General features: G+C 41.1%; 1 protein-coding gene across 1 annotated transcript in view; it reads right to left on the bottom strand.

Moving 5' to 3' along the window:
- Positions 1 to 23464, bottom strand: part of synpo2l (synaptopodin 2 like) — a 59030-nt gene that overhangs the window by 10009 nt on the left and 25557 nt on the right. Inside the window, exons 2-3 of the mRNA XM_008114249.3 lie at positions 22446 to 22597; positions 16663 to 17327 (exon numbers count right to left, since the gene is read on the bottom strand). Coding sequence (XP_008112456.2) covers positions 16663 to 17327; positions 22446 to 22597 — 817 coding nt within the window. The remainder of the gene's footprint in view (positions 1 to 16662; positions 17328 to 22445; positions 22598 to 23464) is intronic.

Below are 23464 nucleotides of genomic sequence, written 5' to 3'. Positions count from 1 at the left end.
ATCCAACATATTCGCTTATCCAACGTTCCGCCGGCCCATTTATGTTGGATAAGTGAGACTCTATTTTACTTGGATCAGCTTCATGGAAACACCTGAGGGGCTGCTGCAAGTGTCAAGATAGTGAAGATACCAGTAATGGACATTCAGAGGTTTACTAGCACTTTTTCAACATGAAGCTTCTCTTTATTTTTACAGCCACATAAATTTGTGACAGTACTTTCCTTCAATTGATTACTCAATTTTGGAAAATGTACTTCCTCTTATCTGTCCAAAACCTCCCCACCTAAAACTGTAAAGTCATGTCAACATGGAGAAGGTTTAACGCACCTTCGGATTTTTCATACTTATTCCCCTTGTCCAACTTCCTACCGTCCAAAATCTAAAATCAGTTTTTCTCTCAAAAAATAAAATCTGCTTCCCGCCTTATTATAGAAGCCATCTGAAAATAACGCAAAGCTTGCACAAAGAAAGGATTGTCACTATGAAGAGCTTTGCTAAAGTTTGGTGTTCAAAAGGAAAATGGTACCTGCATATGGTTGGTCCATGCTCTTGAAAGCACCATCCAGTCCAGGAGAGAAGGGCATGCTGCGTATCCCTTTTAACTCACAGCTATCCATAAAGAGGCAGAGAAGGGGAATAGAGCAGCTCCCTTCTGGAGCAGAACCAAAAGCTTAAACCAGCCAGGCCCTTTGGTTGCAACTCCACTGGTCTTTTAAAGTGTCTCTTTTGTCTCCACTGGCAGGACATTGCTGCTGGGAGCCATGAGGTAACACTCTCTATTTTTAACCCCTCCATCATCACTAAAGTGTGTGATGGACATTGTCAACTGTCAAACACTTGTTCCACTCTCAATCCTCCTCTCATAGCTGAGTTTAAAATAAGACATGTCCCACACCACAAATGTTTCCATGCTTGTGAACAGAAGGGGTGACTCTCCGAGCCATTGAGGATGAATGCATGATAGACAACACATGGTGCTCTTTTCTAACCCCGAGGAATGTTTCACACATCACACTTTTCTGACACAGTCATTTATAAAGTGTAACGTCAGTGTCATTTTCCCAAAACGATGTAGATCACTCACCAGCCTCCATCCCAGCTGCTACGTTTACAAAGCATGATATACATATACATGGTATACATATTTTTTCTGCACTCAAGCATATGTCTTTCACATGTCTGCCATTAAACCTAAATGGAGAAGAGGATTAAGGATCTAATTTTAACATGAAAATGTGTGCATTCTCTTTCCGGCCGTATGTCTCCATGCTTTATGGGTGCAAATCATTATTTCACAGCATAGATCCAAATCTCAAACCTGCTTCACTTCCCTGAGTGAAGTGAGGATGATGCAGATTGGAATTAATACTCTCCTCTCACCTTAATATAGTTGATATTAAAATCAAGCATACGTTGCTTTAGTAATAGTGAATGAATACATATACTGCCATATCACATCAGTAATTGTCCTATTGAAATAAAGAAGTGGTTTATTTTCCATTTGGGGCCGCCCCAAGTCCCCGTGGGGAGATGGTGGCGGGGTATAAATAAAATTTTATTATTTATTATTACATTTTTTGTTCTAAAACACCAGGAAAGCATAATAAAATATCAGATATTTGGCAATTACTAGAGTGCAAAGAATATTACAGTAGAGTCTCATTTATCCAAGCCTCGCTTATCCAAGCCTCTGGATAATCCAAACCGTTTTTGTAGTCAATGTTTTCAATATATCATGATATTTTGGTGCTAAAGTCGTAAATACAGTAATTACAACATAACATTACTGCGTATTGAACTACTTTTTCTGTCAAATTTGTTGTATAACATGATGTTTTGGTGCTTAATTTGTAAATCATAACCTAATTTGATGTTTAATAGGCTTCTCCTTAATCTCTCTTTATTATCCAACATATTCGCTTATCCAACGTTCTGCCGGCCCGTTTATGTTGGATAAGTGCAACTCTACTGTACTGCCATATCATATCTAGAAAATCCATCAGTAATTGTCCTATTGAAATAAAGAAATGATTTATTTTCCATTTGGGGCCTACATTTTTTGTTCTGAAACATCAGGAGAGCATAAGAAAATATCAGATATTTGGCTATTACTAGAGTGCAAAGAAAATTATTGTTTTTCATGATTTCTGGTTCATTCCCCCAGCAGCTATAGTCAAACAAAAAGGATTTGTCTTGTGGGATAAATATGAATTGGCATTGGCCCTATCACATGAAACCATCAAGAAAGAAACATGATCAGAAGGACATTTACCAGCTAAGCCAGTGTGTTCCAACCTTTAGTTACCCGAGGGCTAATCAAACTTTAGTATAGGAATGTGAGGGCCAGAGACATTCCAGAAAGAAAAGGTTTCTTAAAAACTTAAAGCAGTAAGAAGGGTAAACTACTTTTTCCAAATATTCAATTAAAATATTTTTCCAGTAATAAGGGCAAGGGCCAACAAAAATGAATTGGTGGTCCGCATGTGGCCCGTGAGACGCAGGTTGGACCACACTGAGCTAAGCAATAGAGAGACTCAGTTGTTCCTTATTATTGCATGCTAGAATTGTTATAAAATTAATGTTTAGCCTCAAATGTTACATTTGTCCCAGATGTTACCAGTTTTGACTAATGAAATACCATCTAAACACGAGCAAAAGGACATCTCATAATTTTGTTGGGCAAGGGAAGAGGCCTAGGACTTCATCAGACACAGGCTTCTCCCTGTTGCTACACACTTCTAATCCACTTTGAGGATGAGGTGCCACAAATGATGTTTCTTGACTTCCATGATATGACATGACGTTTCTTGACTTCTACATATCATCCATAACATTTTGTCCTCAAAATGAGGTTGAGGTCTGTAGAAACGGGGGAGAAGAGGTGATGGGGAGAAATCATCTTCTGAGCTCCTGAAGCACTTGAAAATGGTAGAAAGTGCTCAAAAACACATGGGATGGGATCTGTCAGATTCGCCAGCATCATTTTGTTTCATTGACTTGGAGCAATAGCCATTCCTATAGGCGCTCCTTTGGAGGGCATGAATGCTCCGATTCTTGTCCCATGTCCTACTGTTTGAGCCTAGTTCTTTATTATTATTATTATTATTATTATTATTATTATTATTATTATTATTATTATTATTACAGTAGAATCTCACTTATCCAACATTCTGGATTATCCAACACATTTTTGTAGTAAATGTTTCCAATATATCATGATATTTTGGTGCTAAATTAATAAATACAGTAATTACTACATAGCATTACTGCGTATTGAACTACTTTTTCTGCCAATTTTGTTGTCTAACATGATGTTTTGGTGCTTAATTTGTAAAATCATAACCTAATTTGATGTTTAACAGGCTTTTCCTTAATGTCTCCTTATTATCCAACATATTCGCTTATCCAACATTCTGCCGGCCCGTTTATGTTGGATAAGTGAGACTCTACTGTATTATTATTATAATTATTATAAAAGTATGACACAGCAAACAAGATAGATATGCTGGATTTCGTTTCACAAAATCACAAGTCGAACACTTCCCAAGTGTCTAGGACTGTGTGATGTATTTTCGAATGATGCACGCAGATCCCAGTATGGTGGCCTTTTGCAGTTGGCAGATCATAATTTTATCAATGTCTATTGTTTCCAAATGCCGGCTGAGATCTTTTGGCACAGCACCCAGTGTGCCCATCACCACCGGGACCACCTGCACTAGTTTCTGCCAGAGTCTTTGAAGTTCAATCTTGAGGTCCTGATAGAGGCTGAGTGTTTCCTGTTGTTTTTCGTCAATACGACTGTCACCTGGGATGGCAACATCAATGATCCAAACCTTTTTCATTTCCACAACTGTGATGTCTGGTGTGTTGTGTTCCAGAACTTTGTCAGTCTGGATTCAGAAGACCCATAGTATCTTTGTGTGCTCATTTTCCAATACTTTTGCAGGTTTGTGATTCCACCAGTTCTTTACTGCTGGGAGGTGGTACTTGAGGCATAAGTTCCAATGAATCACTTGGGCCACATAGTTGTGCCTCTGTTTGTAGTCTGTCTGTGCGATTTTCTTACAGCAGCTGAGGATATGATCAATGGTTTTGTCGGTTTCCTTGCACAGTCTGCATTTTGGGTCATCAGATGATTTTTCGATCTTGGCCTTAATTGCATTTGTTCTGATGGCTTGCTCCTGGGCTGCAAGGATCAGGCCATCTGTCTCCTTCTTCAGGGTCCCATTCGTGAGCCATAGCCAGGTCTTCTCCTTATCAGCTTTTCCTTCAATTTTGTCAAGGAACTTTCCATGCAATGTTTTGTTGTGCCAGAAGTCAGCTCTAGTTTGTAGTGCGGTTTTCTTGTACTGGTTTTTTTTGTCTGCTGTGCTTTGAGGAGTTTCTGATTTTTGACTTCAATCAAAGCAGGTTCTTCACTTTGCTTTACATATTCTGCCAGGGCATGTTCTTCTTCTTTGACTGCTTGTTTTACTTGTAAGAGTCCTCTGCCCCCTGATCTTCTATTATTATTATTATTATTATTATTATTATTATTATTATTATTATTATTATTATCTTAATGCCATTGACAGAAATGGTGCAATGGAAAGATATCACTACTGTGATATGAAAGACTTGCAGACTTGCAGTAAACTGGTGACTATAAAGATCAGAAATTCCTCCTTTGAAGTACCATGAAGTTTTGGAGTTTGAGGATTTTGAAGATTTCCCTGTTTTTTAAAAAAGAAAGATAGAGTGGGCAGGGGCAGAACTTGCCCGTGTGATGGGTTCAAACACAGAGCATAATGGGAGAAAGGCCTGGGAACATGTCAGTGTGATAGAAAGCCTTGAAATGTAATGATCCGTTTTGGGGTGGTATGCTATGATTTCAGCCAATTTGCCCCTTTTCCCACAACTCTGCCAGAGTCTTTGAACTGAGGTCCCTACAGTTAGATTTACAATACAAGAAGATGTGAGATTGGGACATTCAAATCCGAACTTTGCAGCCTGCTATTTGATTTGGATTAAAAACTGGATGAGAGAGAAAAAGAGACTATTACAATTGGAGTGTTTCGATTAGAAGTTTAGATGACAGTGGTTTTTATGGTATGATAAGGTCAAAGCAAATGATGATTTTAATAATCATATTATTAGATGCCCAGTTTTAAGGATATGGAATCAGTACAAAATGAAATGTTATCCTAAATTGCCCATGCATATTATCACATTTTGGGGGTGGGAGGTGCGCAATATAGAATGAAAACAAATAATAGGGGAGGCTATAATGTATATCGCTGCTCATATAGGAAATACTGAGAGGTTTAAGATGGATAAGAACTTGTATGGCTTTGAATAGATTAAATCGTAATTTGAAACCCAATTATGTCCAGATGAGGAACATTTAATTTCAAAGACGAACACCCTGCGGTTGAACATGGAAATGGAGAATGAAAAAGCAAAGGATTGTGTGGTTAAGTGAGTACAGAATATTGGATATGACATTCAAATGGAACAATGGAAAAATTATAAGATGATATTTGGATATTATTTTCGTCCAGAAAAAATGTTCAAAACGTATAAAGGTTCTTCTAACTTTTAGTGGAAGGGTAATCACAAAAAGTGGTGGATGTATGATAAAGCAAAACATCTTTGGATAGAGGTTTGAGATTCAAAATTCAGTTGAAACCAGAACTATTTTATTGGGACTGTTAGGTTATTAGTATTATAAAAATTATGAAAAGATGTTGCAGTACATGGCTACATGGTTAATACTTTATGCATAGAAGTGGGAAGTAAAAGCCATTCCATAAAGGGGTAATTGACTGTAGAAAATGTATCCTGTCTGAAATTGAAAAATTGATGATTCTGGTTAAAGAAAAAACATTAAGTTTAAGCAGGACTGGCAATTGTTAACTGTATATTTAAGAAAGCCTGGAAAAAGTCAACAGTTTTTGGGGGTGAAGAATAATAAATGTTACATATGAGTAGAAATAGGTTTATGTTATGTAGAAAAATAGAAGTTATGTTATAGCATATAAGAAATTTGAGTTAATTTGATAAGAATAAGGGGTCATTTATTATCATAAACTGCAGTAGTCGGAAGCCTTACCCTTTCGCTCCATTTTTTGTTTTATTGTGTACTTTAGGTTATTTTTCTGTATAATTGTAGTTTGTTATAAAATTTGTTTCTGTATTTTTCTCCTGATACTTAGTTTTATGTTATAAAAAGATCTTGTTTAATAAATATATATACACACAACAAATAACTTTTATAAAATCACATATTTCTATGAGCCACCTTTTACATCAGCCAAAGATTTAGCAGAGGAATCATGAAAACAATCCCTAAAGCTAGGCTATTTATAGGAAAAGGTGAATAGGGGAGGTCTGGCCAAGCCAATGGAAATTCACTGCAATAGATGACAAATTAACAGGTCTTCTTACTTAAGCAAAGGCTCTCTAATGAAAGCTAAAGGAGATTGGGCCACCTTCTTTCTGTCCTGAGTTTTGTAGAAACAAAAGTCAGGGATTCTAATCTTTTTCAATGTGAATAGTGCCAATAGATATTTATTGATATGATATGCCTAGATTTGAAAATGATATTGATAGGTTTGATTAATACTTCAACTTTATATTAAGGAATGCAGAGACAACTGGTAGGTTGTATGTCTGGGGCCATGTGCTTTAGTTTAACATTAATAATAATAATAATAATAATAATAATAAGAAGAAGAAGAAGAAGAAGAAGAAGACCTGGCTATGGCTCACGAATGGGACACTGAAGAAGGAGACAGAAGGCCTGATCCTTGCTGCCCAGGAGCAAGCCATCTGAACAAATGCAATTAAGGCCAAGATCGAAAAATCAGCTGATGACCCAAAATGCAGACTGTGCAAGGAAACCGACGAAACCATTGATCATATTCTCAGCTGCTGTAAGAAAATCACACAGACAGACTACAAACAGAGGCACAACTATGTGGCCCAAATGATTCATTGGAACTTATGCCTCAAGTACCACCTCCAAGCAGTAAAGAACTGGCGGGATCACAAACCTCCAAAAGTACTGGAAAATGAGCACACAAAGATACTGTGGGACTTCCGAATCCAGACTGACAAAGTTCTGGAACACAACACACCAGACATCACAGTTGTGGAAAAGAAAAAGGTTTGGATCATTGATGTCGCCATCCCAGGTGACAGTCGCATTGACGAAAAACAACAGGAAAAACTCAGCTGCTATCAGTACCTCAAGATTGAACTTCAAAGAATCTGGCAGAAACCAGTGCAGGTGGTCCCAGTGGTGATGGGCACATTGGGTGCCATGCCAAAAGATCTCAGCCGGCATTTGGAAACAATAGGCATTGACAAAATTACGATCTGCCAACTGCAAAAGGCCACCCTACTGGGATCTGCGCGCATCATCCAAAAATACATCACACAGTCCTAGACACTTGGGAAGTGTTCGACTTGTGATTTTGTGATACGAAATCCAGCATGTCTATCTTGTTTTGCTGTGTCATAAAATAATAATAATAATAATAATAATAATAATAATAATAATAATAATAATAATAATAATAATACCACCAACTTTATTTATACCCCACCACCATCTCCCATAGGTTGTCACCCTATACCCCGATCGATCTTGCGACTGACCAGAAGAACCTCCTACTTTTCTGGATTAAGCCTCAGTTTGTTAGCCCTCATCCAGTCCATCACAGTTTGCCAGGCACCAGCCCAGGATCCAGGGAGCTTCCTTGGATTGTGGTGGAAAAGAGTAGTAAAGTTATGTGTCATCTGCATAGAAATAACACCCAAATCCAAAACTCTGGATGACCTCACCCAGTGGTTTCATGTAGATATTGAAAAGCATGGGGAAAGAATAGAACCTTGCAGAACCCCACAGGTCATTGACCAGGGGTCCAAGCAGGTGTCCCCCAGCATCACTATCTGGGTATGATCGTTTAGGAAGAAGCAGAGGCATTGCAAAACAGTGCCCCCAAGACCCATTCCGGAGAGCCGACCCAGAAGGATACCATGGTCAATGGTATCAAAAGTCATGGAAAGATCCAAGAGAACCAGCAGGAACACACTCCCCATGTCTAGTTCTCTGCAGAGGTTATCCACCAAGGAAACCAAAACTGTCTCCATTCCGTGACCAGGCCTAAAACCAGACTGTGAAGGATCAAGATCATTGACTTCATCCAAGAAACCCTGGAGCTGAGAAGCCACCACTTGCTCTAAACCTTGCCCAAGAAAGGGAGGTTAGAAATGGGCCGGTAGTTGTTTAATAGTGACGAGTCAAGGGACTGTCTAAAATAGTTTCAGAACCATGGATAGCTCCTTTAAAGTTCAGAGTAAAAACTGGAACAGATTCACCAACACATTGAAATGGGAACTGTTAACTGTCACCAAAGGAGTCACATTTAGGGGAGAAATGTTAAGTGTTATGTTTGGCTCTATGACTGTTTTGGAAAAACACTCTTTCAGTCCTATAAACTGTAGGTAGGTAAAGGTTTTCCCTGACGTTAAGTCCAGTCATGTCTGACTCTGGGGGTTGGTGCTCATCTCCATTTCTAAGCCGAAGAGCCAGCGTTGTCTGTAGACACCTCCAAGGTCATGTGGCTGGCATAACTGCATGGAGCGCCGTTACCTTCCTGCCAGAGCGGTACCTATTGATCTACTCACATTGGCATGTTTTCGAACTGCTAGGTTGGCAGAAGCTGGAGCTAACAGCGGGTGCTCACTCTGCTCCCGGGAGTCTGCAAATTCATCAGCTCAGTGCTTTAACACACCTCGCCACCGGGGCTCCAAGCCTATAAACTGTACAACCAAGAAATAGCGAAGTTGAAAACTTGGATAGGTTGCCCATTTTAACCTGATAGGTAAGCATGTGATTGCATATTAAGAACAACAATATAGAAATGTAAATACGGGCAGTCCCTGAGTTAGAAATATCTGACTTATAAACTACTTATTATTAGGAACAGGGGTGAAACAACAGGAAGTGAGAGAAATCTACCCTTGGGAGGGAAATTCATTCCAGGAAGAGTTATTATCATGGGGAAAAGGTGTCTTCATTGAACCTTTATAACCAATCTTTTTTCCACAACAAGTCAAATTTTTCAAAGTTCATTTATTGCAGGGATAGAAAGTGAGATGAAATCGTCTGAACAGGGGCACAGACATTAAAACAAACAGCATGGGGTTAACCCTTCCCAATGCCATACAAAACCTATATATGTATATGTATATATGTGTGCGTGTGTGTGTGTGTGTTTCTGTCTATCTACGTATCTATCTATGGAATAACACTTTAAAATGTACCTATTCCAACTACCAAACCTATCTTGTTCATAACTTGGGGACAGCCTGTACACTTGATGTGCACTAGATCATGTCTTATTAGTTTTGTCCCAGTCAGATCCAGACATATTATCTGTAAAGAGAAACTGACACACTATGGCAAGAATATATACTGAATATAGCCAAAGTTGAGTGCACATTGGCAGGCAAAGCAATTTTTCCATGACTGATGTCACAGTGAATAGGCAGTCAAGACTAAGATGTTAGGTTTAGAGCAGCTGCCAGTCATACATGGGAGGTGTTGCTCTGTTTTAAATAAGTTAAAAGAATCTTTTGGACTCCAGAGGATTTTTTGGCGCATACATATGGAACAATACTTCTTAAGCCATAAAATGTAGGAGACTGGGAAAGATTTCCCCTCCTAATGCGCAAGAGATCACATTCATGCCTGTTGCCTGCAATTGTTTCTTTCTTTCCTGGAAACTCTGTGAACAATGACTTCAGGGCAGTATTGATCTCGGGGCCATCACTATGAGTGGCACTGTTAGATAATACATTTGTGGGTAAGAGAAAAACCTCAAGTGGAAACACCTAAAAGAAACATGCTTCCATGCTGATTGCTCCAGCTTTGTCAACCAGAATTAAAACTGCACATTTGACAAAAGTTGAATCTTTGCCATCCTAGATCCCTCAAGCAGCTAAAGAGTAATAAGCGATTTCTCATTCTGATGTCACTTGTTTTGAGGTAACACTAACAATGCCACTCCAATTCATTCTTATGCTATCTTCTTAGGGTGGTAGATGTGGTCTCTTTACCCATGGAAAAGACCGAAAGACCCAATTGTGGGGAATAAAGGCCTTAGCTACATTGTGAAAGGCATCAGTGTGGAAGGCCCCTCAGCAACAAGCATTTTGTTTGAAAACATCTAGCACATTTCGCTCTCGGGTGACCAAAGCTCAGGTATTTTCTGTAATAACACTGAAAGTCCTCTGCTCATTCTCACGGCATCCTCCTCTCTCTCCTTTTTCTGTTTTGAGAAGCTTGCGTAGAAGAGTCTCCCAAATGCCACATTTTCTGAGGTGGCTTCAATCAAAAGAGTAAATGTGTCATTGTAATTCCTGGCCACATCATGAGAAGACAGGAAAGCTTGGAAAAGATAACGATGCTGCGGAAAATGGAAGGAAAAAGGAAGAGAGACCGACCAAGGGCAAGATGGATGGACGGTATCCTTGAAGTGACTGGCTTGACCTTGAAGGAACTGGGGGTGGCAACGGCCGACAGGGAGTTCTGGCGTGGACTGGTCCATGAGGTCATGAAGAGTTGGAAACGACTATGTGATTGAGCAGCAGCAATTCCTGGCAAGCCTCCTATGTTCTGGAAACATGTTGAGAGTCATGGCACACTCTCCAACATTTCACAGATAAAAGCAAGACATAAGAGGCCAAACAACATGAGAGCGTGGTCAAGATGTCAAAAGTTGATGTGGAAAAATATATGACAAATCCAGGGTAACAACTGAATTTTGTATTTCAAAATTAGGATATTGGCTCCAGCAGATTATCTCATCAGTCCTAGAAGTAACCACTGGGGTGCACATTTTCAAACATCTTTTTTTTCGTGTTAGGAACAACCACGGAGTTGCTTCTGGAGTGAGAGAATTGGCCGTCTGCAAGGACGTTGCCCAGGGGACGCCCGGATGTTTTGATGTTTTGACCATCCTTGTGGGAGGCTTCTCTCATGTCCCCGCATGGAGCTGGAGCTGATAGAGGGAGCTCATCCGCACTCTCCCCGGGTGGGATTCGAACCTGGCAGCCTTCAGGTCAGCAACCCAACCTTCAAGTCACGAGGCTTTTATCCCCTAGGCCACCAGAGGCTCCTTCAAACATCTAGACACCATTTCTGTCCCCATGTAGCTCTCATCAAGCTTCACAAGCAGTTAAGGGATCATCTTCACTGGGCAATTCATCCCAGTGTAAAGATGTTCTGGAACAGACCAGGTACAGCACATTTGTGCCAAATCTAGGGCTGTTGTTTACTTGGCTAGGTAGCATAGCTGCATCTTACTTCCATGTTACTAATGCTTCTAACTGGCCATGGAACTCCATGAGCGCTCTGGCCATCATTGATGTCTTTGGTGACATCAGAAGGGCCACCAGTACAACTTAGAAGAGTTCAACCCCACCCTCCTTCTTCCTGATAACACCAGCGCCCCATTCTGATAATGAAGAGGTAGCCATGCAACCATGAAGAATAGGAGGAAATCAGCTAATTGTGTGAGTGCTTCTACCTGTTACCTCCTCGATGGATTGTCACCTTGACATGGTGCGGGGGCTTGCATGTTCCAATGAACCTGAGGGCACAACCATGGGAGTCACACACTCCCAGGAGTGGCCACAGGGGAGGATCCAGACCAAGAACAATCCGAAGACCCAAAGACCTCAACGGCGGAGCAGGCGGAGGATAACATGGTACATGTTACAACGGCTGTGAAGGCAGAAGAAGGCTGCAACAGACTGAGAAGTCATTCTTGTTGTGTTAATCACACCACTGCTGGGACCTCAATCTGTGAAGACTGCGTGTTGACTGGCCATGCACCGACCTCCACACATTAAAAAACATCACTCACAGGCGTCTTCCAAGAAATGGAGGACCATCATCCTCGAACTACGAGGGATCGCCTAAGTAAGTAAAGTCTACCTGTTAGAATGGCGCATCTACCTGATCAGGAAGAAGGAGAGGGAAAGGGATAGAGAAGCACTTATTTTTGTGTCAAACATGGAAAAGATAGTTGGTGAAAGGGTTGTCAGTGCTTCCCTTGCAAAGTTTGTATTTATTTAATCAATTTCAAATGCTTGATTCTGCACTGAAATTTTCTATGCATAAAAAATTAACACTTATACAAAAATGTAACATGCTGTATTTGCTCCTGCTGTATGGATCACCCTGTAGCATTAGTCTCTATGCTCAAAATGTGGCTTTTACGAGGCCCCTCTCATTGTACTGATGCTGCCTATGAAAATAAGCCATGAGGCAAGACATTGCTCACCCACAGCTAGGACGCTCAGATTGAAGAGAACAGATGGGCATGCCTTGCTCAGCATTTGCTTCATGTCTGCGTATTATTCAAAAGAGAAAAATAGATTCAGTCTAAGGTGACTGAAACTCCGGACGGGACATCAAACAAATCCAATCACTCAGCACCCATGTGGGCTGTTCCTGCCGGTTTTATGGCTGCTGAATTTTGTAGCGTGTTAATGAGGGGGAATACACATTTTTGCTGTAAACAAGTCATAGTAAAAGGTAAAGGTTTCCCCTGACGTTAAGTCCAGTCATGTCTGACTCTGGGGGTTGGTGCTCATCTCCATTTCTGAGCCAAAGAGCTGGCGTTGTCCGTAGACACCTCCAAGGTCATGTGGCCGGCATGACTGCATGGAACGCCGTTACCTTCCCGCCGGAACGGTACCTATTGATCTACTCACATTGGCATGTTTTCGAACTGCTAGGTTGGCAGGAGCTGGAGCTTACAGCGGCCGCTCACGCCGCTCCTGGGGTTTGAACCTGGGACCTTTCGGTCTCCAGCTCAGTGCTTTAATGCACTTCACCACCGGGGCTCCTAGTCAAACAAGTCATAAGGAAGTACAAACACTGTTTGAAGTGAACTAGCCCTTGTATCATCCTCAGAAAGATAATACTCTTGGAAATAAAGTGCACATTTCCATCTAGTGTGGTTGGTTTTCAAGGAAAAATGGGAGGTGAGGCAAACGATATACAGTAGAGTCTCACTTATCCAACATTCGCTTATCCAACATTCTGGATTATCCAATGTATTTTTGTAGTCAATGTTTTCAATACATCATGATATTTTGTTGCTAAATTCGCAAATACAGTAATTACTACGTAGCATTACTGCCTATTGAACTACTTTTTTAACCAAATTAGTTGTATAGCATGATGTTTTGGTGCTTAATTTGCAAAATCATAACCTAATTTAATGTTTAATAGGCTTTTCCTTAATCCCTCCTTATTATCCAAGATATTCGCTTATCGAAGGTTCTGCTGGCCCGTTTATGTTGGATAAGTGAGATTCTACTGTATTGTCAAGTTTCAGTAGTGCAGTGGTGTTGTCTTTTTAACAAACAGATATGGAGTGTGTTTCTTATTTTATAAGCCAGTTGTACTTTCAGGAGGTAATGCTAATTGTTATGAAAATAAGACAGACACCTCTTTTGATTTGTTTTATAAGAAGAATGGTGGATCCTCTACTTTGCTGTGTTGCCTTATAACCGGTTAGATGTACACCTCCATCAACAGGGTGTTTGGTTCCAGAGGGAAAATGTAATATAAAATAACACTGTTACCCTATACACATTTATGTGAGCATAAGATCCATGGAAGGTGGAAAGGGCCAAAGGTACCACCCTCACCGGATTAGCATTTTGGCTGAATGACTCCTTGAGAGCATGTGATCCCCATCTTTTGAACTCTCCTAAGACATAAGGCCCTCAGTGACGCAGCGGATGAAATCGCTGAGCTGCTGAACTTGCTGACCGAAAGGTTGGCGGTTCGAATCCAGGGAGCAGATTGAGCGCCTGCTGTTAGCCTCAGCTTCTGCCAACCTAGCAGTTCGAAAACATGCAAATGTGAGTAGATTAATAGGTACCGCTCCGGCGGGAAGGTAACGGCGCTCCATGCAGTCATGTTGGCCACATGACCTTGGAGGTGTCTACAGACAACGCCGGCTCTTCGGGTGAGGGTTGGAGATGAGCATCAACCCCCAGAGTCGGACACGGCTAGACTTAATGTCAGGGGAAAACTTTTATCTTTACCTAAAACATAATTGCAATAACACTGTGTAACACAATTTTTTTCCTGGGTTAAAAATGTCATTTTGTTTGCTTCTATCATTAAAACATGAAAAAATGATACTGTTCCATTTTCTGGGCCGACTCCAAAGGGGACCAAGACAGAGAAAGTTCATTTTATGCAGGGGAGGGAGTTGAAGGAAGAAAATAAATTCCCCCACCCCTACCCCCTTCCCTTGTCATGAACAACGGTTGCTTCCACGGCAACATGGGTGGGGGGAATAATAGGAAAACAGGGGGGGGGGGATTTTTAACTCCTTCAACCACACCCTCCACCACCATAAAATGGATTGTCCTTCTCTCTCTAGCACCCCCTTGTGGCTTCCACCTGGATAATGGAACAGTACCAAAAAAGTTTAGGTAAAGGTAAAGGTTTCCCCTGACTTTAAGTCCAGTCATGTCTGACTCTGGGGGTTGGTGCTCATCTCCATTTCTAAGCCGAAGAGCCGCCGTTGTCTATAGACACCTCCAAGGTCATGACTGCCTGGAGCGGTGTTACCTTCCCGCTGGAGCGGTACCTATTGATCTACTCACATTTGCATGTTTTCGAACTGCTAGGTTGGCAGGAGCTGGAGCTAACAGCGCTCAACGGTGCTCCCGGGGTTTGAACCTGGGACCTTTATTAAACTTTGTTTTTGCAGGACATCCTGCAATACATTTTTCAATATAGTTTTTCAATGAATATCTCATAGAGTCTCAATTTCAATTCAACATAGATTTTGGGCAGCCACCAAAACAAAAGTTTCTGGAGTAAAACAACTATAAAATACTTTTACATTTTTAAGATTTTGTTACATAGTGTAATGTTTCCTTTCATTTTTCTTGTTTTACTGCATACACTTGATTTCAACTCTCCTACTCATCTTGCTGCATCATTGAGCTGAATTCCTGGGATGAAATCACAATCCTGTCCTGGGCCATTTTTTCCAAATCTCTTTGCAGAGATCATTTACCAAGGCCATGAGATCACCTCTACTATCTGCCAGGAACACAACACTCAGCTGGAGGTCATCCCAGAAGTAAGATCATAAGGCATTTGGCAGAAAGAGGCAGAACTGCAAAGAGGATTCAGAGGCCTAGATTGTTCAGCTGTTAAAGCTTTTCAATATTTACTTATTAAATCCACTGATATCGTGCCCCTCTTTGAATGTGTTCAAGTATATTCTTTCCCACTTTACCTCACAGAAACCCTATAAGGTAGGTTAAGTGAAGAAATGGTAAAGGGTCTCAGTGAGCTTCATGGTTCAATAGAGATTTGTTCCCAGAGCACCCAAGTACAGCATTATAACCATTACACCACACTGTCTGTCTTGTGCATTTGTACTGCTTATGTTTGACAAGCCAGGTTTGGTGTCTAATTGTTACTCCTGACAATTGGTTACATTAGTAAGCAATGTTTTCAATCATCACCATTTCAATATTTCCTTGAATTATTTTTAATTCTGTGTACATTTACCACCTTTAAGGTTAATGCTCCTTCCTCCTGTCTCCAAATACAGTAGAGTCTCACTTATCCAACATAAACGGGCTGGCAGAATGTTGGATAAGCAAATATGTTGGATAATAAGGGGAGATTAAGGAGAAGCCTATTAAACACCAAATTAGGTTATGATTTTACAAATTAAGCACCAAAACATCATGTAATACAACAAATTTGACAGAAAAAGTAGTTCAATACGCAGTAATGCTACGTAGTAATTACTGCATTTACGAATTTAGCACCAAAATATCACAATGTATTGAAAACATTGACTATAAAAATGTGTTGGATAATCCAGAACATTGGATAAGCGGATGTTGGATAAGTGAGACTCTATTGTATAATTTTGATGGGTGAAATGATGCAGACAAAACTGGTGGAGGAGACTTATGATTTACATATTGATGAAATTATAACCAGAGTTTTATCTGCTTCTTAACATGCTATGCTCTGTGCCAAGAAATAAGTTGAATGGCAAATATCAACAGCAGAAGTATGTCGCAAAAAACTTACTAGCTTGCTTGGCTTTCTCAGCATAGCTTGTAGTCAGGTCCTCTCACTTATCCAAGCAGATGTTGGATAAGTGAGACTCTATTGTATAATTTTGATGGGTGAAATGATGCAGGCAAAACTGGTGGAGGAGACTTATGATTTACATATTGATGAAATTATAACCAGAGTTGTATCTGCTTCTTAACATGCTGTGCTCTGTGCCAAGAAATAAGTTGAATGGCAAATATCAACACCAGAAGTATGTCTCAAAAAACTTACTAGCTTGCTTGGCTTTCTCAGCATAGCTTGTAGTCAGGTCCTCTCACTTATCCAAGTGGATGTGGATAAGTGAGACTCTACTGTATAATTTTGATGGGTGAAACGATGCAGGCAAAACTGGTGGAGGAGACGTATGATTTACATATTGATGAAATTATAACCAGAGTTGTATCTGCTTCTTAACATGCTGTGCTCTGTACCAAGAAATAAGTTGAATGGCAAATATCAACAGCAGAAGTATGTCACAAAAAACTTACTAGCTTGTTTGGCTTTCTCAGCATAGCTTGTAGTCAGGTCCTCATCGACAGGGTGCTCCACAGGCCCTATCATAGGGATAAGGTGTCTCTCTGCTCGAATGTTCTTAGTTTTATGTGGTAGAAGCATGGCCTCTGGGGATGGCTCTCGGTCCTCAGGGAAAGGAGGCTGGAGCAAAGCTTCACTCTCGGAAAAAGGGGTGTCTGTGCGACTTCCTGGCTGGCAGACAATCTCCCTCTTGGCCACCCCACTGAGGCCTTCTCCTCCTTCTCTAGCTTGTGTTGTTGCTTCAGGGGTGCTGTCATACCCACTCAGCTCTGAGAGAGACACTTCATCCTGTGTCTCGACCACCTTATTGTTCACTCCTTCTGGAGGAGAACGGGGGCCCTTCTTGCGCGCTCTCCGCTGCTTTTCCTGAGCAATGTTGTCAGCGTCACTATCCGTCTCAGCATAGTATGCTTCACTGTCTGGAGGGGATGTTAGGATCTCCAAGTGCTGCTGTCTCTTGGGCTGCTGCTCAGGTTCTAGAACTACACAGGGACTTGCCGGTTCAGGACTACGCACCTGAGAAGCCTGGCCGAGTGGCGAAGTTGGTGAAACTACTTGCAGCTGCCTGGGAGGAGGGGATTGTAGGAATCTCCCATTGGACTGGTCTCCAGTAGTTGCCCTGAGAAAGATAGAAAGAAGAGAATTAAAAGGATTTGAGTCAGTTAAAAATGAGAAAAGCCATGTTGTATCATATCAAAGCTCTACTTGCTTCATCATCCTGTTTATACAGGAGCTAACCAGATTTATTTTTTTATTTTTTTTAAATTTATTTACATTATTTATACCCCACCCTTCTCACCCTGAAGGGAGCTCAGAGTGGCTCACAGAACACACATACAGCAAACATTCAATGCCGATTATGCAATTAACAAGGACAGACAACACAAACAGAGATAAAGGCAATTTTTCCTATCTTATTTCCGACATCTTGGAGGCTGTGTACGACTCCGGCCATGGGGGGTGCTGTCACTCCATTTTCCATGCCAAGAAGCTTTCATCTGATCAATGTTCTTAAGGATATCTTTATTACCTCCCCGCTAAAAGCAGTACCTATTTATCTACTCATATTTATGCTTTCGACCTCCTAGGTGGGCAAGTAAGCTGGGGCTAATGGCGGGTGCTCACCCCAAACCAGGATCAAACTGCCAATCTTTTGGTCAGCGGGATTTTTCTGCAGCACAGCAGTTTAGCATGCTGTGCTAAGCCTGGCCCCTATGGGAAATCCTCAAGCATAAGTACATGGGTGCAATCATCCCCTTTTGCTTGTATTTCCAGGAACAGCTATACAAAGCCATCTATGACTGAATATAGAAGGTTGTGTGTGTAGTACTTCACTGTGCATACAGAACAAACTCAGGATTTTGGTGTCCAGGTTTTGAATTTTAGCCTCTTTAAGATTCAAAGATGTACACCTACACCTCAGTTAACAAGATAATTCATGGGCATTTATTTCTATAACAGAAATTTAGCACAAGTGACAAAAATGATATGGAAAAATAGTTATAAGCTCCACCAAAAGAAGAGGAGGAGGAGGAATCAGTTCAACAATGGTTCAGAAATCATTTTATTAACACTAACAAATAAAACATAATGAAAAGGGGAAAATAATTAGTTTCACCTTTCCTGTGGAATTAATGAAGTTTGCCTGCCACCATCTGAACTGTCATGGCTCAGTATTGTAGAATCACAAGAACTGTTATGTTTTAAAGTTGTTAGTCTTCTCTGCCAAAGAGTGCTGATGCCTCCCCAAACTACAACTCTCAGGACTCCATAGCATTGTTCTATGTCAGTTAAAGTGGTGGCAAATTGTATTAATTCTACAGTGTAGATACATCCTTAGTCAGTCCAATGGAAGAATAATGGAATCCAAGAGCCCTTCTATGCAGGCACTGAAATGCAGTTTGGAGCTGACTTGAGGTTGGGCTGTCCACAAAATGCATGCTCCAGCACACATCCAGCTAAAAACAATGTATTTTAAAAACCCACCAGAAATTCAGGTTCAAAACATAAAATCCTCTGAAACTGATCACTGTGCACCCAATGAAGACCAAAATGGCGAGTGTTTGTAAAGACAGGGCTAGTGCTGAAGCATTTGGGGAAAGAAGTTGGATACACAGCTCAACCAGAAGTTAAACAAATACCTCCCCTTGAGAGGAAACCACAGTGTTCTCATAGGAACTTTCCCTTCTTTCCTCTGCTATGTATTTGTCTAGTGCTGATACTTATTGGACAGGCTGCATTGCGCTGGATGAGGTGGGGGGGGATCACACATTGACATCCATCCATGTGGAATCCCATAGCTGTCATTCCAGGGTATTTGTCTGATGGAACCAACAAGATCAAGTCTCATGATAACACCAACTTTATAGGCAGTTGTAATCAATATATTTTGTGGTCTTATTTTCCCCAGTTTGTTTTGTCTTGACGTAATTTTTTTTTTTGCTTGTTGACTGAGACACAAAAATCCACAAGCATACTTCCTGACTCACCAGGAGATCAGTTTGTGGTTGAGGGGGCAAAACAGATCAGGTAACACACTGCTTGAGTCTGTCATCTTTCCAGAAGCCTGTTGTTCTGAAAAGCAATGGTCCCCTTTGGATCCTCAACAGAAAATTACACTAGTTGTGACAGCGTGAGTGGCGCCATCTATATGTGAAACTGTAAGTTGCAAGATTTGAATTGTTATATCATGCCTGATTTTGCCTTTACCCTGTAAATGTAGTTGGATTGGTTATTTGTAGCTGTCAATCAATGTCGTTTGCACCTGTTATATTGCTCATTCAGCTCAATTGTTTGACTCCACCCTTTCCTAGAGTAGGACAGTGTTTCCTTTTTCATTCCACCAGCAAGCTCTCTACCAGATGGATGTGAGAGAGAGATTTGGTTCTAAAGCCCTTGATTAAGTTACCTCTCAGCACCAATTCTGAGGTTCTTACCCTTGAGACTTACGCTTCATGTTCAGGACCAACTTGAACGACGTTGAGGAGTCTCAAGCGCCTTCAAATCAGTCCTTTGGCAACAGAGGAAGACTGTGTCTTCAAACATAGGCCATTTGGACTGAGGCCGAGTTTGCTCCGGCATTCACAGTCATTGAGAAAGAGGGAACTGGAAAAGCTTCTCAGCTACAGAGCTCCTTGGACTTAAAACAACCAAAGACTGTAATGTATATATTCCTTTACCCCTTTGAAACTTCCAGCTTATTGAGATAACCTTTGTGAACAATAAAACCAGTTTTTGAGTTATCTACAGTGTTTTGGTCCTTGGGAGTTCCAGTTTCCCTAAAGGAGGGCAAGAAGCAATCCCCTAGGGAAAGATGTCATGTCCATGCCTCTTTCACTAAGAGTTATAGCCCCAGGCGCGACGGCACACTAGTAATTTTGGAATCTAATGTAATTGCACAAAATAGGATTACAATATAAAAGAAAGTAAAGTCACTATCGTGTTACAGCATGCTCCAGAGAATGTTACAAAATGTGGACACTGGGGGTACACGATCCTGTTACACGGCTCTTATTTAAACCTGATGCCAAGCAAGCAAGAACTTCTCCCATGCAACATTCCATCTGGCAGGCTCCATGTTTAAATTGGGCTGTCAAGTTCTGTGCATAAATTATTAGCATGCCAGTGCAACATACATCTGCTCAGGCCACAGATTTCTTGTATCCTAAAGCTATACAGGCAAAGCAAGATAACTTAGTTTTAAAAGACACAAGGTGCTTGAAGGAATGAATGAGAAAACTGATATCACATGTCTAATATCCTGTTTAAAACAAGCCACTAAAAATCTGAGCAGGTCTCAGCCTGAAGAGTAGAATCACGGAGTTAGAAGAGACCATAAAGGCCATCCAGTGCAACCACTGCCATGCAGGAATACACACTCAAAGCTCTCTTCAGTTGGCCATCTGTTTTAAAACCTCCAAAAAAGGAGACTCCACCACACTCTGTGGCAGCAGGTTCCACTCTCTAACAACTCCCATCACAAGTACAGTAAATTTTGCCTAATGCTTTGATGGAAACCCATTTCCTGTAGCTTGGATCCATTGCTTCATCTTCAATAGGACATCCTTCACCACCAGCATTCAAGCAATGGTTCTTCGCCATCAACTTTACTGGACTGGCCACATTATCCAAATGCTGATTACTGTCTCCCAAAGCAATTACTTTATTCTCAGGTCAAGAACACAAAGCAGAACGTTGGTGAGCAGCAAAAGAGATTTAAAGATGGGATTAAAGCTAACCTTAAAAATGTGGTGTAAACACCAAGAACTGGGAAGCCCTGGCATAATGGTATGGATTTTGAAGAGACACAAATAGAAGGCGAAAGGGACAAATGTGCCAAGAGGAAGATGCATCAAGCAAACCCTTGTCGTGACTGCCTTCCTCCTGGAAACCCATGTCTTCATTGTGACAGACCACTTGGCTCCAGAATAGGTATCTACAGTCACTTGAGAATCTACCACCAAGACTCTACCCTTGGAAGACAATTATACTCGGCCACAAGTGATCGCGCCTATAGATAGACATAGACCAGAATCAGAATCGTAATGACTTTTTTAGCTGCCACATCACACTGTTGACACATGTTCAACTCTTAGTCTACTAAGACTACTAGACCTCTTTCACATATATTTATTTTATTTATTTATTTACAGCATTTATATTCCGCCCTTCTCACCCCGAAGGGGACTCGGGGCGGATCACATTACACATATAGGCAAACATTCAATGCCTTTTAACATAGAACAAAGACAGACAAACATAGGCTCCGAGCGGGCCTCAAACTCATGACCTCCTGGTCAGAGTGATTCATTGCAGTGATTCATTGCAGCTGCTCTCCAGCCTGCGCCACAGCCCGAGCTGTTGTCAAGAAAGGTGTCACCCATCCTATATCTTTGATTAGTTTTGTGTTTTGTTTTGCCTAAGTGGAGTAGCTTATATTTCTCCCTATTGAGAGTCAATTTGTTAATTTTGGCTCTCTAATCTGTTAAAGTGATTTTGAATTTTGATTCTGACCTCTGGGACATTTGCTATTTCTTCTAATTTGGTGACCCTTTCAAATCTGATAAACATGCCCTCTAGTCCATCAACCAAAGCCATTTATAAGAATATTGAATAGCATTGGGCCAAGGAAAGAACCCTGTGGCAACCCATTAGTAACTTCTCCCCAGAATGAAGAAGAGCCCTTGCTGAACACCCTTTAGATGCTGTCAATCAAGCAATTAAAAAGCTACCTCATACTTTATTAGCTGGTTTACAAAAGTATGAAAGCATCTGAACAGGTCTGTATGAAAACTTCATGAAAAGACTACCATGAATTAAAAAGTGTCAAATATATTCAATACGGGGGGCCCCTGGTGGCACAGTGTGTTAAACCGCTGTGCTGCTGAACTTGCGGACCAAAAGGTACCAGGTTCAAATCCCAGAAGCGGAATGAGCGCCCGCTGTTAGGCCCAGTTCCTGCCAACCTAGCAGTTCGAAAACATGCAAACATGAGTAGATCAATAGGTACCGCTCTGGCGGGAAGGTAACGGCGCTCCATGCAGTCATGCCGGCCACATGACCTTGGAGGTGTCTATGGACAACGCCAGCTCTTCGGCTTAGAAATGGAGATGGGCACCAACCCCCAGAGTTGGTCACAACTGGACTTAACGTCAGGGGAAACCTTTACCTTTAATATATTCAATGAGGAAGTGTATATTTCAATTAGCTCTATCCCAATAGCTATTACCTCCATTACCTTTTAACAACGATGCTGAGGACACCGTTGGAAGAATCAATGAGCTGCATGGCACTTGCATGGGAGAGGCCAGCACATGGTCTTCCATTGATGGAGACTAATTCATCATTTTCCCACAATCCACCACGACATGCTTTACTTCTTTTGCGGACCTAAGGAAGGAAAGAAAAAAGTTTTATGGGAAAATAAGGTGGAAAAGGACAGTTTCCAGAGGAGTGACCCTATTAGTCTGTCATAGCAAAAACAACGAAGAGCCCTTTTGCCCATCAAATACTGAGCATCTGAATTTTTGTGAACTTTAGCCAAACCCATCAAATTATTTCTTTATTTTATTTACAGTATTTATATTCCACCCTTCTCACCCTGAAGGGGACTCAGGGCGGATTACAATGAACACATATATGGCAAACATTCAATGCCAACAGACAAACAACATATATAGACAGACACAGAGGCATTTAACTTTTTTTTTCCAGCTTCACGATTCCGGCCACAGGGGGAGCTGTTGCTTCACTGTCCACTAGTGGCTGTACTTCCTCATTCCATTCCTCGTGTTTTGCTGGCAGTTTTATGATGTTGTAAATTAGTTAAATTAGCCTCCCGCATAAAGCGTACCTAAATTTCCCTAATTGACAGATGCAACTGTCTTTTGGGGCTGCATAGGTCAACAGCAAGCCGGGCTCTTTAATGGTCGGGGGCTTAACCCGACCCGGGCTTCGAACTCATGACCTCTCGGTCAGTAGTGATTTATTGCAGCTGATTACTAGCCAGCTGCGCCACAGCCCGGCCCAGATGAGCTGTTTTTGTTGAGAGTAACATGTTATAATGAAATCCTATACAGATACCTCAAAGATATCTCTGTCCCATATTCAGGACTTAAAGATATTGAGATTATCAACTTCATTCAGGAGCTTCGGGAGATAGAAGGTTACCATACAAGAACCTTGGCCAAGAAAGGAACACTGCAGACTGATCAGTAATTTTCTGGTAAGATGGGATCCAAGAAGGTGTTTTTTTTC

The sequence above is a fragment of the Anolis carolinensis genome, chromosome 3, assembly GCF_035594765.1.
Source record: "Anolis carolinensis isolate JA03-04 chromosome 3, rAnoCar3.1.pri, whole genome shotgun sequence".
Taxonomy (NCBI): domain Eukaryota; kingdom Metazoa; phylum Chordata; class Lepidosauria; order Squamata; family Dactyloidae; genus Anolis; species Anolis carolinensis.
This window is presented reverse-complemented; position numbering and strand designations above follow the sequence as displayed.